The sequence below is a fragment of the Penaeus monodon genome, chromosome 4 (genome assembly GCF_015228065.2).
Source record: "Penaeus monodon isolate SGIC_2016 chromosome 4, NSTDA_Pmon_1, whole genome shotgun sequence".
In the NCBI taxonomy this organism is placed as follows: Eukaryota; Metazoa; Arthropoda; class Malacostraca; order Decapoda; family Penaeidae; genus Penaeus; species Penaeus monodon.
The window spans coordinates 16,370,880-16,390,493 of record NC_051389.1 but is presented as its reverse complement, the minus strand read 5'-3'; the positions used below and the strand labels follow the sequence as shown (position 1 = coordinate 16,390,493).

Here is a 19,614-nt window from a genome sequence, read left to right as displayed (position 1 = left end):
ACCCACCTACGCCTAAACGCTCCACCTAAACGTAAGCGGAACCTGGACGGGACAACTCAGCGATCGACCACAAAATTCACACTCAAGTCAACCCCAAGCGAACGCCACTGCGTCTTGCCTCAACCTCCCGCACCCAACCTCACCAAGCACCCTTCACCAGCAACTCATGAAGCTCTCTGACTCACCGTTTCGCTCCTGCAAGCACTCGTCCCGTCCGGCCAAGTTCCTGCTTGCTTCCCACGACTTACCGCATCGTCGCGTCCCTCTCCAACCTTCAGCGTTCTCGCTGTTATGAATTATAGACCTTTTTAATATATTCCTTTGACATATTCTTAACTATTGCCATATTCAAAGTGCTCATAGACGACTGTCGGTTGGCACTTTAGTTGTGTTAAATTATTCTTGTAAATAAAGGCATATTTACGAATATTCTTTTGATTTTTTCAAAGCAAAATCAGTCATAATGTCTAAATCAGATACGTGCTGCAAAAAGCTACTTAAATCTACGTGCATGTTTACCAAATGCTGAATCTCTCTCTCTCTCTCTCTCTCTCTCTCTCTCTCTCTCTCTCTCTCTCTCTCTCTCTCTCTCTCTCTCTCTCTCTCTCTCTCTCTCTCTCTCTTTTGATGGCGTACATGGGATTTCTAAAAAAGTGAATGAGTATAAGGAGACTGAGAAATGGGAAAAGGTACAAATAATAACAGAAAATATATTTCCCTTTCCATCTTTGGCTTTGAAAATACGGGCTTCTATTTCTCAAATTCATTTATCATTACTTATTGTGTAGTTAGTAGTATTCGTGTATATATTTCTAGTCATGATTCATTAAAAATAAACCAAATTAAAAATCAACAGTTGAACATCTAGCGCCTGATCATTCGTTCCGTTCCGTCGTCAGATCATCATTCAAATCTCAAAACGTTTTTTAGCCGCAAAGCGTTTGGCATCTCATGAACGTCCTCCAGTAAAATGTGGACAATAACAATCTGTAAAGTAATGAATAACGTTGGATAATGAATAGCGAAATAGTCTCCCTTGCCGAGCCGAAGCCAGTCGTGAGCCCAAAGATCGAAACACCGATGAAGCTGACTTTTTGCAGCCCGTTTCGACCTGTGCATGAACGGCCTCGTCCTTAGTTTGATGTGGTAGTAGTAATATCATAAGCGGTAATATTATTATCAGCATTGTTACCGCAGTTATTATATTTATGATTATCATTATTATTGTTATCATTACTCCTAATATTTTCATTATCATTATCATTATTGCCATTACTATTTTATCACCGTCATTATTATTATCACTCTTATCATTAGTATTAACATTATCATTATCATTAATACCATCCTCATCATTATTATTATTACAATCACTGTTATTATTATTAGTATTATTGTAGTATCTTTATTATTATTATTTACATTGTCATTATCTACATCATTACTATTATTTATCATTTTGATTACTATTATCATCATCATTATTATGATCATTTATGATTATCACTATTACTATTATCATTACTATTACCATTAGCATTCTAATCATTGCCATTATCTTTATCATTATTGTTACGGCTGTCATCTTTGCTATTATTGTTAGCATTGTTCATCATCATCATCAGCCATTGAGGGTCCGCTGTTGGACGCAGGCCTTCCCCAACTGTCTCCATTCTGCACAATTGCTGGCATCACGGCGCCAAAATTTTCTGAAGGCATCGAGATCGTCACGCCATCTGGTCTTCTGACGGCCACGGTTTCGAGTGTGACCTTTCGGCTGCCAAGTTGTTAGTTTAGTGGTCCATCTATTGTCTTTTCTTCTGGCGACGTGTCCTGCCCAGGTCCATTTTGCTTTATTGAAGACTTCGAGGATATCTCTGATTTTAGTTTGCTCGCGGATTTGCGCAGATGGTATGTGGTCGCGCCATGTGACGCCGAGCATAATTCTCTCGTGTGCTCTTTGCATGGATCTAAGCTTGAGGAGTTGTTTTTTCGTGAGAGTCCAAGTCTCTGACCCGTAGGTGACCGTGGGTGTGATGCATTGATTATTATAGACTTGTCGTTTTAGGACCAATGGAAACTCTTTGTTTTTGAAGATTGCGCTCGCTTTGCCAAAGGCCTGCCATCCGAGTGTAATTCTCCTTTTGATCTCTTGTTCTTTGGACGCGTTCTGCAATGAAATGTGTTGGCCAAGATAGGTGTAATGGTCCACAACTTCGATTGTGTTGTTGTCGACTTGGATCTGTTGGTCTTCGTCGTCGATTTCGACTTGTTCATTTAACATGACTTTCGTCTTCTTAAGACTCATGCTCAAGCCGACCTTCAAACTTTCTCTGTTCTACTCTTTTAGCATCTGTTGAAGTTCTGCTACGGTGTTTGCGAAAACTATGATGTCGTCGGCAAAGCGTAGATGGTTTAAACGCTCACCGTCGATTTCCAGTCCTTTGTTTTCCCAGGGCAGCTCGCGGAAGATCTTCTCCAAGCAGGCTGTGAATAACTTGGGTGAGCTCGTATCACCTTGTCTTACTCCTCTGCCCAGGTGGAAGGGTTTTGAGTCTTTATGGAGTCTGATGAATGATTTGGCGTTTTTGTAGATGTGTTTGAGGATGTTGATGTAGACTGGGTTTCGTTAGCATTGTTAATATCATTATTTGTGGTATTTGTAGAATCATAATCATCTGCGTCATCGTCAATATCAGTATCGTTATTATCAATATTATCGGAATTATTGTTTATTGTTATCATAGTTATCATTATAATCATAGTTATCGATACCATCATAATCCCCCATCATAATCCTAAGAAAACATAATTTTAAAGTGGTTATCATCATTTCACAATCGCCATCACTTTAACCATTATCTCTAATAACTATCATCATTACTGTAATCACTATTAAATGAGTCATTGAAATAATGACGAAAATTATACCAATGATTAACATCACTATCATCAAAACGCATCCGTATTGACTGAAAGGTAACTGTATTATTGTTACATATATGTGTGCCTACCTTTCATTAACATACTTGCATTTCATATCGTGTAATAAATTAATTACTAATGCAGAATTATTAAAACCGACATTATCGTTGTTCGCGATGATGGTATTTCCGCTACAGCCATAATTTTACTGTTCACGAAAGCAATTCTCATTTACATAAATAGAAATCTATTTCTTACCGCTAAAACCATCAATCATAACAATGACGTCACAACTTCCACCAAGAGGGCGAGCATATAAAAGGGCTCCTCCTTTAGCCGAGCACCACAGCTCTCTCAGCTCCTACGCAATCAACATGAGAGTGAGTTTCTCTTGCCTTTCGAACAATTGCAGTTGATATTCTCTTTGCATACATTTTCTCTTGATACATTGATCTCAACTGTGGAGTTTCTAGTGTGTGATTAATGTAGTAAACAGTCTAGAACAGTGGTTCTTGGCCTGGGGCGCCCCTCCCCCCTAGGAGAGCTTCAGTATTTTCCAAAGGGGGCGCGAGCCCTTGGGAAAAAAGGCAGTAATTTCTCTATTTATCTTTGTTATTGTCTTAACGAGAGCATGGTCACATAATGGAAAGTTTAATTACAATGCCACTCATTAATAACATACTTATAATTCTCTCTAAAATCTGGGTGGGAATTTTATTTACAGATGCAATGGAGGGGTGGAGGGAAGGGCAAACAAGGGGGGCGTGGTAGTTAAAAGGTTAAGAACCACTGGCCTAGAACTTTATCACTATTTTGTGTTGCTTTTTTATTTTTTGTCTTTTGTTGCATTTTCTGCAAAACGAATTCTTACATAAATGCCAATTCACGATAATTTATCACAATTCTTAGGTCTTTTCTTGCTTATCAATATCCCTGGTGTGGTGATGAGAACGAGATGCAACAGTCAGACCTAGTCAGTTCCCTTACTAGATTTCGTCTACACCCATTCCTGTGCCTTACATGAGCCTGTCTCCTGCAGCTGATCCTCCTAGTGGGCGCCCTTGTGGCTGTGGCCTCCGCCGCCCCCCGCCCCGACTCTCCTCCCGTCTACGGCGCTCCTCCTCCGACCTACAAGCAGCCAGGAATGCCCTTCGAGTTCGCCTACGCCGTCCAGGATGACTACTCAGGCAACAACTACGCCCATCAGGAGACCAGCGACGGCCAAGTCACCTCCGGATCCTACAGAGTGGCTCTTCCCGACGGCCGAACCGAGATCGTGGAATTCACCGCCGATCACGACAACGGTTACGTCGCCAACGTCGCCTATGAGGGGGAAGCCTCCTACCCCGCCCCTGCCCCCTCCTACCCCGCCCCCGCTCCCTCCTACCCTGCCCCACCACCCCCACCCACCTACGCCTAAACGCTCCACCTAAACGTAAGCAGAACCTGGACGGGACAACTCAGCGATCGACCACAAAATTCACACCCAAGTCAACCCCAAGCGAACGCCACTGCGTCTTGCCTCAACCTCCCGCACCCAACCTCACCAAGCACCATTCACCAGCAACTCATGAAGCTCTCTGACTCACCGTTTCGCTCCTGCAAGCACTCGTCCCGTCCGGCCAAGTTCCTGCTTGCTTCCCACGACTTACCGCATCGTCGCGTCCCTCTCCAACCTTCAGCGTTCTTACTGTTATGGGTTATAAACATTTTAATATATTCCTTTTTAACTAGCTGTTTAATTATTTTTGTAAATAAAGGTATATTTACGAGAAAAAAAGTCTTTTCAAAGCATATTTTTTCATAATGAACGAATTTGAAAAGTTAAAATCTACTTGCATTTATGCGAAAGTTTATCACATGTTAAATCTATCAGTTCGTCTCTCTCTCTCTCTCTCTCTCTCTCTCTCTCTCTCTCTCTCTCTCTCTCTCTCTCTCTCTCTCTCTCTCTCTCTTTCTCTCTCTCTCTCTTCGCATGCTTACTCTCGTTTATGTGTTACAGAAAAGTAAAATGCATCGATGGCTAACGTTTCTAATGACATGAAAGATTGTGAAGAGATTATCGAACTCCCGCCCCATTTTAGCCTCGTAAATACGAGCTTCAATTTTTCATTATCATTACTTATTGTGTATTTATCAGTAGCCATGCTTTACGTCTTTCTTGTAATTCACTCAGAAAATAGAAATAAAATGAATTCGGATGCAATTCCGAGTCAACAGCTGAACATCCAGCGCCTGAGCCTTCGTTCCGGTCCGTCGTCAGATCGTCACACATCATTCAAAACTCAAAACGTATTTTGCCGCAAAGCCATTGGCATTTCATGAACGTCCTCCAGTAAAAGATGAAAAATAACAGCCCGTAAAGAATAACGCTAGATAATAAATAGCGAAATAATTAGTATCCCTTGCCGAACCAAAGCCAGTCCGGAACCCAATGATCGAAACACCGAAGAGGCTGACTCTCTGAAGCCGTTTCGACCTGTGAATGAACGGCCTCGTCTTGAGTTTGACGCAGGGTTGTTGTTATTAGCAGTACTATCAGTATTGTTACGACTGCCATTATCGTTTTAGTCTAATTAATCACTATTATTGTTGTTATTACTAATACTTTTATTATCATTATCATGATTATTCTCTTCATTATTACAATTATCATAGTCATTATTATCATAATCAGCATCATTACTATTATCATTATATTATCATCATTACTATCATTATTTTACTGCCATTATTATTGTTATTATTATTATTATTATTATTATTATTATTATTATTATTATTATTATTATTCGTTACTATTGTTTTTATTAATACTATTATTCATATACTTGTCATCATTATTATTATCTATTATTATGATTACTATTATCTTCATTATCATTATCATTATTTTTGTTATTATTACTATTCTATCATTCTATTACGGCTGTCAGCATTGCAATTATTGTTATTATCATTAAGATTATTATCAGCAGTGCTAGTATCAGTATTAGTATAGTAGTTATCATCGGCACCATTGCTTTTTTCTCAATAATGTCTTTATCATCACTGCTAATTTCGTTGGAATCATTATCATCCAGATTATTACTATAGTTATCATTATATCGACAATAGTCATTAATATCATAATCTTTAAAATATGAACTTATTGTCATTATAATCACTATCGCAGTCGCCATCACTTTTAACATTTTCTTCGTCAGCATCATCATTCAAATCACCGCTAAAATCACTAACATAGAATTTATGGAAAAGAATTAATTGATCACTAAACCTCAAAATCTATTCGTATTTAGTGAATAACAGTATCACCATTGCTTCTTATGTGAACTTGCCCTCATTACCCTATTTACATTAAATATCATATACAAAATTCCTCACTAATATAGTATTAGCATCCTTACATTATCTCTGTTAGGTATGTTGGCATTTGCACTACAGCCATAATTTTACTCTTCGCGAAAGCAGTTCTCATTTACATTATTAGAAATCTATTTCTCACCGCTTCAACCATCAGGCATAACAGTGACGTCACAACATCCATCACGGCGGCGAGCAATATAAAGGGGCTCCTTCAGACGAGAACCACAGTTCTTCCAGCGCCTCCGCAACCAACATCAACATGAAAGTGAGTGGCTACTGCAGATGATATTCTCTTTGGATGGCCTTTTCTGTGAAGTTTATAGAGTAAGATTGATATAGCAAACAGTCTAGAACTTCTTTGTCTTTTAACCCTGTAGCATTTTCCTGCAAGGAGAATTCTCACATAAACGCCAATCCACGATAGTCTATCATAATTCTAGGTCATTTCTTGTTTATCAATATCCCTGGTGTGGTGATGAAAACGAGATGTAATAGTGAGACTCAGTCAATTCCCTTACTAGATTTCCTTCGTCTACACCCATTCCTGTGCCTTACATGAGCCTGTCTCCTGCAGCTGATCCTACTGGTGGGCGCCCTTGCGGCCATGGCCTCCGCCGTCCCCCGTCCCGACTCTCCTCCCGTCTACGGCGCTCCTCCACCGACCTACAAGCAGCCAGGAATGCCCTTCGATTTCAGTTACGCCGTCAAGGACTACTCGGGCAACGACTACGCCCACGCCCAGACCAGCGACGGTCACGTCACCTCCGGATCGTACAGAGTGGCTCTTCCCGACGGCCGAACCGAGATCGTGGAATTCAGCGCCGATCACGACAACGGCTACGTCGCCAACGTCGCCTACGAGGGGGAGGCCTCCTACCCCGCCCCCGCCCCCTCCTACCACCCCGCCCCCGCTCCCTCCTACCCTGCTCCACCACCCCCACCAACCTACGCCTAAACGCACCACCAAAGGCAAACCGAAAACAAAGCCCAAAGTTTACTTTTTGCTCCTCATTCATAAACTTTCTTGTTACGTTTGTAATACATTCAGTCTGTGACTATTGCCATATGTTAAGTGTTAATGGACGAATGCCATTCGGCACTTTAATTTATTCTTGTAAATAAAAGCAGATCTACGAAAACTTTGATGTATATTTTTTAACAGTGCTGAATTCACTTGTACAATTTCTCTCACATACTCTCTCTCACCACTCTCTCTCTCTCGCTTTCTTTCTCTTAATCTCTTTCTCTAATGCACTCTTTCTCAGTCGCTTTCTCTATTTATCCCCATTTTTCTTATGGTCAATACATCCAATATTTTTTTCTGAACTTTGTGTCCCTGAACATCCGCTGCGAACATTAAATATTTCATCTTATTTTTCATAATTGCGATTGTTTTAATACACTTATCGCTGCTTGTATCTATGCATCTACTCATTAATAATAACAATAGTGTATATCACAGTTGCTAACACCGAGATGATTTGTCGTATGTCGAAATGTTTTAACAATAAGCTGTTCCGTCACATTATCTGTTCCATGTGTCTGTAACAAGAAGATGCATTTCACTGGCTGTATAGAACATTACATATTTAATGAATAATTGTAAGGAGAGAGAATATATACACCTCGCTTCTGCTTTTAGGTATTGGGATACGAGCTTCCTGCCCCTAGAGCATTTTGTTTTAGAGTTATTGAAGAAAGTCGACGCTGTACTGAAGCAACAGCTGAGCATGCAGCGTTTGAGCCTCCGTGCCGATTGGCCGACAGATTGATAGACACGGTCCAGAACTGAAAAAGATTCTTGAACGCAAAGCCTCTGGTACTTCACAAACGCATCCTCATGACAGCTAAATAAATAAGATTTACAAGATAGTTCATAATTCTAAATACATGCTAAAATCGATACCTGTCTCACCGACCTGGTGCCACTGGATAGGCCATTTGGGATCATGACTTTGACCTTCCCAAAATTTAAAGGAGTGGCATTTTTTTTTTTTTTTTTTTTAGTTATCGGACTTCCCCTTTCTGTCACTTCCCTACCAATAAACCTGGTGCGTCTTTGAGATGATAGTGTAGACAAGTATCAACAAACAGTTGTCTCAAGGCGACGCTGCATTTGTCCACACCCATTACTGCGCCCTTCATGAGCCTGTTTCCTGCAGCTGATCCTCCTGGTGGGCGCCCTTGCGGCCATGGCCTCCGCCATCCCCCGTCCCGACACTCCTCCCGTCTACCGTGCTCCTCCACCGACCTACAAGCAGCCAGGAATGCCCTTCGACTTCAGCTACGCCGTCAGGGACCCCTACTCGGGCAACGACTACGCCCATCAGGAGATCAGCGACGGCCAAGTCACCTCCGGATCGTACAGAGTGGCTCTTCCCGACGGCCGAACCGAGATCGTGGAATTCACCGCCGATCACGCCCCCGCTCCCTCCTACCACCCCGCTCCCTCCTACCACTCACCTTCCTACCCACTTCCCCCACCCCACCCACATCAATAATAGAGAAGGCATACTTTTCATGTTCAAGCCACACCATTAAAGCTCCCATGTCACAAGACAAACAAATATCTTCAATATCATGTGCCTCATTACCTTCACGATGGAAGTGCATTGCAACTGTCGACTCCTTTGCTTGACCAGACTGGCAACTGGTTTCCTTCCCTATACTTCACTGTCTCTACTGTAGGGAAATGTGATGTCTTTAACGTTTTGATTTTCAGTGTATGTGATATATTACCATGCACGACTTTGTAATATGTATAGGCCTTTTAAAAAGCCAACGCTGAAAACAGTGGGCCATATTCAGCACCTTGTCTGAATGTCTAAACAGGTAATTCGGTGCTTCCTTAGGTATTTGTGGGAAGCATGCGTCTTGGTATATATATTTTCATCTACTTCGTGGAGGTATGATGATAATGATAATAACAGCAGCAACAGCAGTAATAGCAATAATAATAATGACAAAAGTAATAAAATGATGATACTAATGATGATGACAATAATGATCATAATAATGGTAATGATAATAATAATGATAATGATAAAAATAATGGTAATAATAACGATGATGATGATGATGATAATAATAATAATAATAATAATAATAACAATAATAATAATAATTATTATTATTATTATTATTATTATTATTATTATAAAACTAATAGCAGTAATGATAATAATAATGATGATGATAACAATAATATGATAATAGTTTTAATGATAATGATGTAACAAAAATTATAATAATGATAATTATAATGATAATTATAATAATAATAATAATAATAATAATAATACTGATAATACTAGCAGTAATGATGATAATAACTGTAATAATAATAATAATAATAATAGTATCAATAATAATAATAATAGCAATAGTAATAATAATAATAATAACAATAATAGTGATAATAATGGGAATAATAATCGTGATGATGATAAAAATTACAATTATTGCCATCATATTTTTTATTGCAAATACGGCTTTATTTAAACTGTGTTCCGTAATATTTTTGATATTACTCTTGTTATATTTCACTATTGATAAAGATAATGATAATGGTAATGGTGATGATAATTGATATGATAATACTAATGGTGATAATAATTGTGATTAAGATGATTATCATTATCATCGTTACTACTAGTATCATTATCATTTGAGTAGCAATTCTCGTCATAAATACCATTATAATTGTCATTGTTATTATCATTATCATTACTATTTTTATCATGATTATCATTTTCTTTCTATTACTATTGTCATCATTATCATTGTCATCATTATCATTATTATCGTTATCATCGATGTCATTATTATCATGATCATTATCGTTATTGTTATTATTATTATCAATATAATTATCATTATTTGTTGCTGTTGTTATCATTATTATTGTTATTATTATTATTATTATTATTATCATTATCATTATTATCATTATTATTAGTGGTAGTAGTTCTATCATAATTAGTATTGCTATAGCTATTACAACTGTTACTACTATTATTATAATTATCATCATTACTGTTATTGTTATTGTTTTTGTTATTGTTATTATTCTATTATCAATATTAGCATCAGCATTACTGTCATTACCGCTATCATTTTTACTGTGTTAAGTATCACTACTCTACTTTTATCCTACTTCTATTACCTTTATTTAGAAGTATACGCAGTGCAGATTTGTAGCGGACGTTAAGGTCAGGCTAAGATGCAAAAGATATCATCGCAATGTCATTTTATTTATGAAAACAAATTCCCTAATTTAAAAGGTGAAATGGCGGTGCTTTCTGGACACTTATTGGCAACAATTAACTGTCTATGGAAGTATTTTGTCATATACAACTGATTACGATAGTTTAGCCTAAGATCAGACTCGTCCTAGTACTGGATCCTCCCCAGTGTTAAACTAACTTTTATTTGTAGTATAGATTCTATACATTGGCAATGTGTCTAGATAGGAAGAGGATCGAGTCACCTCTGACTGATATCGGCGGATCTGCAGATGTTGATACAAGTATCAAAAGCGTGTTCAAAATGAATGTTGAAATGTGTCGAAATATGTGGAGGAATTAGAGTTGGAGAGTGGAATGATGGAGGATGACAGGCACGTTGCCTTGCCTTGAGACTTCCATGTGCCTCTTGCTGGTGTTACTTGAATTTTAGAACATTTTCTTCTTTGGTCTTCTTTGATGCTGAGGGAAGAGCCACTTCGATGCATTTGAGACGGATGGGTTTTACTGATGTGGGTGGGGTGGGGGAGGTGGGTAAGAGGGGGTGGGGACGTGGTAGGAAGGAGCGGGGTGGTAGGAAGGGGCGGGGGCGGGGTAGGAGGCCTCCCCCTCGTAGGCGACGTTGGCGACGTAGCCGTTGTCGTGATCGGCGTTGAATTCCACGATCTCGGTTCGGCCGTCGGGAAGAACCACTCTGTACGATCCGGAGGTGACGTGACCGTCGCTGGTCTCCTGATGAGCGTAGTCGTTGCCCGAGTAGGGGTCCCTGACGGCGTAGCTGAAGTCAAAGGGCATTCCTGGCTGCTTGTAGGTCGGAGGAGGAGCGCCGTAGACGGGAGGAGGAGCGCCGTAGACGGGAGGAGTGTCGGGACGGGGGACGGCGGAGGCCAGGGCCGCGAGGGCGCCCACCACGAGGATCAACTGCACGAGGGAGCAGAGAATTCAGAACTAAAATTCACACGCAAAGAACAGGAGCTTCGTTGGAGAGCGGGGATATTCCGGAGAAAAACACTTGAAGTTCCGGAAATCCTTTTTATATAATCTGAAGTAAGCTCATGGAAACAATGAAAGGTAACATTAAGGGAACAAGTGTAATGAATGAATCTTGTACCGCTAAATCACTGATATTCTATTTAGTTTGTTGATAGATTAAAGAATGATATTTCAAAGGCTAAATATTACGTAGAATATGAAGCAAAGGAACTGAAGAAGGAACAGAGAGAAATTACGGGGGCAGGATGAAAGGATAGATGGAGAAAAAGTGAGAGAAAAAGAGAAAGAGAGTGAGGGGAGAGGAAGAGAGAGATAAAGTATTAGTAGTTCGAAAGCCAGAGAGAGAATTTTTTTATCCAAAGCTTCTCACTCTTGCACACATGTTGGTGTTGGTCGCAGAGGAGCTGAGTGAACTGGCTAAAGGAGGAAGCCCTTATATGCTCATCACGAGAATGGAAGTTGTGACGTCATTATTATGGACAGCGGATACTGCACCGGCATATGGCATATGATAACGTGAAAGCAGTTGTAAGATAAAGTGGCTCATAAAGATAGAATAACAGATATGCCATGATGCCGAAGACCTTAATATGATTAGTGTTATTCGTAAAATCATAAATAATTCCTACTACTCTTGCAGCTTATAATGATGACAATATTCATGAATTTAGCGATGATAATGATAGTTTTCAATATTAATAATGACGATGAAGATAATTATTGTGTTGGTAATGATAATGACATCGACAGTGATAGCAAAAATATCAATACTAATCAAACTGATAATAGTAACAATAGTAGTAATGGTGAACCGGATATCCAAATCCGCACCACTTTTAACATCCACGCCTGCAATAATGAATGTTATGTAGAGATAGTGAATAATTATACACTGATAGATACTGAATAACTATACACTGGCACGCTGCATACATTGGTTGGGGAGCAAGAGAGAGAAAGAGAGAGGGGAGAAAGAGACAAAGAACTATATATAGGTTATTGTCTTTATGATTATTATTACATTTATATATAGTAATTTACATATATATATATATATATATATATATATATATATATATATATACATATACATTTATTTACATATATATATATATATATATATATATATATATATATATATACATATATATATATATACATATGTATACATATGTATATTATCATTATTTTATCATCATCATCATTATTATTATCATTATTATTTTATTGTTATCTTTTATAGCTTTACCATCAATAATATTGGCACTATCATAATCATCACTATTACCATTATTAATGTCAGATAGATTGATAGATAGATGAATCGGTCGAAAGATAGATAGATGTATAAATAAACTAATAAAGAGATAGGTAAATTGATAAATTTATTGACAGTTAAATAAACTGACAGATCGATAAATAAATTGATAGCTAGATAGATAGACAAATAGACAGATAGATAGACAAATAAAATGATAGATATATAGATTGACTGATAGATAAACAGACAGATAGATAGATAGATAGAAGAGAGAGAGAGAGAGAGAGAGAGAGAGAGAGAGAGAGAGAGAGAGAGAGAGAGAGAGAGAGAGAGAGAGAGAGAGAGAGATGGATAAATAGATAGATAGATAAATAGATAGAGATAGAAGAGAGAGAGAGAGAGCAATGAGGGTTTTTTTAATCCTTTTTTCCAGTAAGAAGGAAGTTCAGTGCCTCCGTTTCGTCGCCAAAAAAAAAACAACTGTCTGTTCGTTTCGCTTCATTCACATGACATGTAAGCTTTTCCCCAGAAATTACAGGTGAAAATAGGAATATAAATGCGGATGCACTTGTACTGTTCCTCAACCTTGAATTAATGATAATTCTTTGTCTCAGACAAAAGGGACTGAGAAATGTACATATAGATAAAAAAAAGTTTTTAGAAATATTAGTTTGGTTCGGTTTTACTAAGAATAAAGTTTAATTGATTTGCTTTTATTTACGAGCGTAAAATATAACGACTGAATGACCCACTGACGCCCACTGCCTCACCCGTGAAAACATGAACAGGACGAGTGAGCGAAGGGGCCAGCGAGCTTGGCTATGGACTTCAGGAGGTAATGAGGCGCGTAGTGTTTGGCAAGCGCCTTGGCTTGCCTTGTGACTTTTGTGCGGACGTTGATGGTGTCGCTTTTCGACAGAGCCGCCTGCACGCTGAGGATGGATGGGTTCTATTGATATGGGTGTGGTGGGGGAGGTGGGTAGGTGGAGGGTGGTGGGTAGGAGGGAGTGGGGTGGTAAGAAGGGGCGGGGGCGTGGTAGGAGGGAGCGGGGTGGTAGGAGGGGGCGGGAGCGGGGTAAGAGGCCTCCCCCTCGTAGGCAACGTTGGCGACGTAGCCGTTGTCGTGATCGGCGCTGAATTCCACGATCTCGGTTCGGCCGTCGGGAAGAGCCACTCTGTACGATCCGGAGGTGACGTGACCGTCGCTGGTCTGGGCGTGGGCGAAGTCATTACCCGAATAATCCTTGACGGCGTAGCTGAATTCGAAGGGCATTCCTGGCTGCTTGTAGGTCGGAGGAGGAGCGCCGTAGACGGGAGGAGTGTCAGGGCGGGGCACGGCGGAGACCACAGCCGCGAGGGAGCCCACCACGAGGATCAGCTGCAGGAGGGAGCAGGGAATTCCGAATTAAAATTAAATCCCATGACAAAGAAAACACATCTCGACGGGAAAAGCTGGCACATCAGGAGGAAAGACACTTGAATTTTGGAAGTAGAAATAAAAAATAGAAAAGCAATACCAATACACTGCAGGAGCAAATGACTGAATCTTCTGGATTAGTGCTTCCTGTCAGTACGCCAATGACGGGAAGGGGACTAAAGAAGGGGCAGAGAAGAATCAAAGAGAAAGAAAGGGAAAGGGAGAAGGAAGGAGGGAGAGAAAGAGAAAGGAAGAGAGAAAGAGGTAGAGAGGGAAGGAGATAGAGGGGGGGGGGAAGGACAGGGAGAAGGAGAAAGAGACATTTTATTTTTCGAAAACTACTTACTATTTAGTTTGTTGATAGATCAAAGAATGATATTTCAAAGGCAAAATATTACGCAGAAGAATATGAAGCAAGGGAACTGAAGAAGAGACAGAGAGAAATTACGGGGGCAGGAGGAATGGAGAAAAAGTGAGAGAGAAAAAAAGAAAGAGAATATGAGGAGGAGAGGAAGGGAGAGAGAGAGTATTAGTAGCTTGAAAGCCAGAGAGATTTTTTATCAGAAGCGACTCACTTTCGCACACATATTGGTGTAGGTCGCAGGGGAGCTGAGTGAACAGTGATGCTCGGTAAAGGGAAAAAGCCATTTATATACTCGCCACCAGCACGGAAGCTGTGACGTCACTGCTATGCCTGAACAGTGGATGGTACAAAACAGATGACTTTGATAAAATAACAAGGAGAAAGCTGTTTTGAAATACTAAGTATATGGTTCCAGCAAAAGGGATGATGATAACAACGTTGTTCAGAAGTTTGTCTAATATGGTGATGAATAATAGTAAAAAGAACAAAATACAGTTAAAATAATGGTAACATTCACTTGATATCAAGACACAAGGATAAAAATAAATAGTAAAAAAAAAAAAAAAAAAAAAAAAATCACATTGCTAATGGCTGGAAATTCATAATGGTTGGAAATGATAACGAAATAAAATGTAGTTGATAATGATGGAAGGATGATACTGCTATTAATAATAATGATATCAAAACAGTAGTAATAATAGCACTAATGAAGATAGAGCAATGTTTAAAATAATCTGATAATGATATTCCCATCATGATTTTACGGTGATGATGTTTATGATAAGGTTATATTAATACTACTCCTATTACTATTATTTTTTATAATGATAATGATAATGATAATACTCATGTTAATGATATTCATGATGATAATAATATATGATAATAATAATAATGATAATACTAATAATCATGATAATGATAATGACAATAATCATGAGAATGATAATAATAATGATACTGATGATGATGATAGTAACAGTGACAATAAAAACAACAATAATGACAATGATAATGATAACAGTAAAAATGGTAATGATAGTATAGATAATGATTATAATGATGATAGTAATAATGATAATATGGACAATAATAATAATAATAATAATAATAATAATAATAATAATAATAATAATAATGAGGGGGAGGAGGATAATTATGATGATAATAATAATGACAACAGTAATAATGATAACAATAATGATAATAACAATAATGATAATAATAATAACGAGGATAGTAATAATAACAATAATAACAATAATCAATAATAACAATGATAGTAATAATAATAATAATAATAATAATGAGAATAAAAATAATGATAATAATAATGATGATGATAATGATAATAACAATAAGATAATAACAATAAGATAATAATAATAATAATAATAATAATAATAATAATAATAATAATAATAACAGTAATGATGTTTATGCCTAACTTCTGCCTAAACTTTTTAACTCTCCAGTTTGATAGTACAATATCTTTTCGAATTTTCTTATCTGAACTTTGTCTTTCAAATCGTTCCTTGCGAATCGAAAGACACGTTTCTATCATTTGTCTCTCAACGATCTACCACGGTTGGATTCTGTTCATATATTATGATTCTCTTCAGTGTTACTTTTAGTATTATAATCATTATTAATAGAGGGGGGGGTAGTTATGATAACATATGGCATCAGTAATGGTAGTATCATCAGTATTTTCGTTGCAATAATTCACTATATCATCATTATTACTATTATCACAGTACTACTATCATCGACACTAAGTTTATCATTAAAATCAATATCATCTCATTAATCATGATTTTAGGAAGAAAACGGGGAACCGTAGTGGATTGTCAAAATCATCATCGTCTATAAAAAGTATAAGAGTGAGAGAAAGAGAAAGACGGAGAGAGAAAAAGAAGGTAATGGCACACCCTACTGGGGAATCAATGGTATTTATATTTATAGTTATAGACTAAAGAGAAAAAAACAGGTGTGGAAAGAGGAGGAGCTATTACTGAATGGGAACAGGCACCCCCTCGAGATATACAAATCACGTAAAACTCATTTCTTGCGAGGAACGGCCAGAACATCTTATCGTACGGTCAGCAAGCCACGAATGAGTCAGCGGCATCGGTGAGAGTAACTGCATGCTATTTCGTGTCGTGGTAATAACAAGAGAAAATTTTATATAAGTTCTTATTTATCTGCAACGGGTGTCAAGAGATCCATGTCGAGAAATTATTGATAATGCTTCAAAAGGAGAAGGGGAATAGAGAGGAAGGGAAGAACATGTCGATGCTTGAAACGGATGTCCAGCCACGCGTAGGGATGGTGGAAGAGTCCTGGTCAAAAGAAATATACGGAAATCACAAAAGAAACTCGGGAAGGAAGAGAAAGGAGCAAAGGCGGGTACGGTTAGGTTATACTACGAAAAAGAAAACGTTTCATTGATTTGCATTTATTTACGAGCGTAAAATATAACGACTGAATGACCCACTGACGCCCACTGCCTCACCCGTGAAAACATGAACAGGACGAGTGAGCGAAGGGGCCAGCGAGCTTGGCTATGGACTTCAGGAGGTAATGAGGCGCGTAGTGTTTGGCAAGCGCCTTGGCTTGCCTTGTAACTTTTGTGCGGACGTTGATGGTGTCGCTTTTCGACAGAGCCGCCTGCACGCTGAGGATGGATGGGTTCTATTGATATGGGTGTGGTGGGGGAGGTGGGTAGGTGGTGGGTGGTGGGTAGGAGGGAGTAGGGTGGTAGGAAGGGGCGGGGGCGTGGTAGGAGGGAGCGGGGTGGTAGGAGGGGGCGGGAGCGGGGTAAGAGGCCTCCCCCTCGTAGGCGACGTTGGCGACGTAGCCGTTGTCGTGATCGGCGCTGAATTCCACGATCTCGGTTCGGCCGTCGGGAAGAGCCACTCTGTACGATCCGGAGGTGACGTGACCGTCGCTGGTCTGGGCGTGGGCGTAGTCATTACCCGAGTAGTCCTTGACGGCGTAGCTGAAATCGAACGGCATTCCTGGCTGCTTGTAGGTCGGGTGAGGAGGGCCGTAGACGGGAGGAGTGTCGGGACGGGGCACGGCGGAGACCACAGCCGCGAGGGAGCCCACCACGAGGATCAGCTGCAGGAGGGAGCAGGGAATTCCGAATTAAAATTAAATCCCATGACAAAGAAAACACATCTCGACGGGAAAAGCTGGCACATCAGGAGGAAAGACACTTGAATTTTGGAAGTAGAAATAAAAAATAGAAAAGCAATACCAAAACACTGCAGGAGCAAATGACTGAATCTTCTGGATTAGTGCTTCCTGTCAGTACGCCAATGACGGGAAGGGGACTAAAGAAGGGGCAGAGAAGAATCAAAGAGAAAGAAAGGGAAAGGGAGAAGGAAGGAGGGAGAGAAAGAGAAAGGAATAGAGAAAGAGGTAGAGAGGGAAGGAGATAGAGAGAAGAGGGGGGGGGACAGAGAGAGGGAGAGGGAGAAAGAGAAAGAGACCTTAGAGACATTTTATTTTTCGAAAGCTACATACAATTTAGTTTGTTGAAAGATTAAAGAATATTTCAAATGCAAATTATTTCGCAGAAGAATATGAAGCAAGGGAACTGAAGAAGAGACAGAGAGAAATTACGGGGGCAGGAGGAATGGAGAAAAAGTGAGAGAGAAAAAAAGAAAGAGAATGAGGAGGAGAGGAAGGGAGAGAGAAAGTATTAGTAGCTTGAAAGCCAGAGAGATTTTTGATCAGAAGCGACTCACTTTCGCACACATATTGGTGTAGGTCGCAGGGGAGCTGAGTGAACAGTGATGCTCGGTAAAGGGAAAAAGCCATTTATATACTCGCCACCAGCACGGAAGCTGTGACGTCACTGCTATGCCTGAACAGTGGATGGTACAAAACAGATGACTTTGATAATAACAAGGAGAAAGCTGTTTTGAAATACTAAGTATATGGTTCCAGCAAAAGGGATGATGATAACAACGTTGTTCAGAAGTTTGTCTAATATGGTGATGAATAATAGTAAAAAGAACAAAATACAGTTAAAATAATGGTAATATTCACTTGATATCAAGACACAAGGATAAAAAGAAATAGTAAAAAAAAAAAAAAAATCACATTGCTAATGGCTGGAAATTCATAATGGTTGGAAATGATAACGAAATAAAATGTAGTTGATAATGATGGAAGGATGATACTGGTATTACTAATAATGATATCAAAACAGTAGTAATAATAGCACTAATGAAGATAGAGCAATGTTTAAAATAATCATGATAATGATATTCCCATCAATGATTATGACGGTGATGATGTTTATGATAAGGTTATATTAATACTACAACTATTACTATTATTTTTTATAATGATAATGATAATGATAATACTCATGTTAATGATATTCATGATGATAATAATATATGATAATAATAATAATGATAATACTAATAATCATGATAATGATAATGACAATAATCATGAGAATGATAATAATAATGATACTGATGATGATGATGATAGTAACAGTGACAATAAAAACAACAATAATGACAATGATAATGATAACAGTAATAATGGTAATGATAGTATAGATAATGATTATAATGATGATAGTAATAATGATAATATGGACAATAATAATAATAATAATAATAATAATAATAATAATAATAATAATAATAATAATGAGGGGGAGGAGGATAATTATGATGATAATAATAATGACAACAGTAATAATGATAACAATAATGATAATAACAATAATGATAATAATAATAACGAGGATAGTAATAATAACAATAATAACAATAATAAATAATAATAATAATAATAATAATAATAATAATAATAATAATGAGAATAAAAATAATAATAATAATAATAATAATAATAATAATAATAATGATAATGATAATAATGATAATAATAATAATAATAATAATAATAATAATAATAATAATAATAATAATAACAGTAATGATGTTTATGCCTAACTTCTGCCTAAACTTTTTAACTCTCCAGTTTGATAGTACAATATCTTTTCGAATTT

The 19,614-nt window shown here is 38.3% G+C and overlaps 7 protein-coding genes across 7 annotated transcripts in view; 4 read left to right on the top strand and 3 right to left on the bottom strand.

The window, feature by feature from the left end:
• The window catches only part of LOC119598687 (cuticle protein 18.6-like), a 1,546-nt gene extending 1,392 nt beyond the window's left edge, over nt 1–154 (top strand). Inside the window, 1 exon segment of the mRNA XM_037948428.1 lies at nt 1–154. This exon segment is cut by the window's left edge and continues 74 nt beyond it. Within this exon segment, the coding sequence (XP_037804356.1) occupies nt 1–16 (16 nt within the window). The 3' untranslated portion in view covers nt 17–154.
• A 3,121-nt stretch (nt 155–3,275) lies between these two features.
• Nucleotides 3,276–4,684, top strand: LOC119598682 (cuticle protein 18.6-like). The gene is made up of 2 exons (XM_037948415.1): nt 3,276–3,305; nt 3,965–4,684. The coding sequence occupies exons 1-2, from the start codon at nt 3,300–3,302 to the stop codon at nt 4,343–4,345; spliced, it is 387 nt and encodes a 128-aa protein (XP_037804343.1). The 5' UTR covers nt 3,276–3,299; the 3' UTR covers nt 4,346–4,684.
• A 1,842-nt stretch (nt 4,685–6,526) lies between these two features.
• On the top strand, nt 6,527–7,430 carry LOC119598675 (cuticle protein 18.6-like). Its single transcript, XM_037948401.1, has 2 exons — nt 6,527–6,556; nt 6,866–7,430. The coding sequence occupies exons 1-2, from the start codon at nt 6,551–6,553 to the stop codon at nt 7,244–7,246; spliced, it is 387 nt and encodes a 128-aa protein (XP_037804329.1). The 5' UTR covers nt 6,527–6,550; the 3' UTR covers nt 7,247–7,430.
• A 337-nt stretch (nt 7,431–7,767) lies between these two features.
• On the top strand, nt 7,768–8,792 carry LOC119572478 (cuticle protein 18.6-like). The gene is made up of 3 exons (XM_037919588.1): nt 7,768–7,777; nt 7,978–8,028; nt 8,440–8,792. The coding sequence occupies exons 1-3, from the start codon at nt 7,768–7,770 to the stop codon at nt 8,790–8,792; spliced, it is 414 nt and encodes a 137-aa protein (XP_037775516.1).
• A 2,247-nt stretch (nt 8,793–11,039) lies between these two features.
• LOC119572477 (cuticle protein 7-like) lies at nt 11,040–11,474 on the bottom strand (the record flags this gene model as incomplete). Its single annotated transcript, XM_037919587.1, has 1 exon — nt 11,040–11,474. A coding segment is annotated over one exon (435 nt), but the record flags the coding sequence as incomplete, so codon positions are not given.
• Nucleotides 11,475–13,504: 2,030 nt separating this feature from the next.
• On the bottom strand, nt 13,505–15,226 carry LOC119598666 (cuticle protein 18.6-like). The gene is made up of 2 exons (XM_037948389.1): nt 14,782–15,226; nt 13,505–14,167 (listed from the first exon to the last, which is right to left on the bottom strand). Exons 1-2 carry the CDS (start codon nt 14,791–14,793, stop codon nt 13,739–13,741), a joined length of 441 nt encoding a protein of 146 aa, XP_037804317.1. The 5' UTR covers nt 14,794–15,226; the 3' UTR covers nt 13,505–13,738.
• A 1,804-nt stretch (nt 15,227–17,030) lies between these two features.
• On the bottom strand, nt 17,031–18,868 carry LOC119598662 (cuticle protein 18.6-like). The gene is made up of 2 exons (XM_037948375.1): nt 18,326–18,868; nt 17,031–17,693 (listed from the first exon to the last, which is right to left on the bottom strand). Exons 1-2 carry the CDS (start codon nt 18,335–18,337, stop codon nt 17,265–17,267), a joined length of 441 nt encoding a protein of 146 aa, XP_037804303.1. The 5' UTR covers nt 18,338–18,868; the 3' UTR covers nt 17,031–17,264.
• Nucleotides 18,869–19,614: the final 746 nt, after the last annotated feature.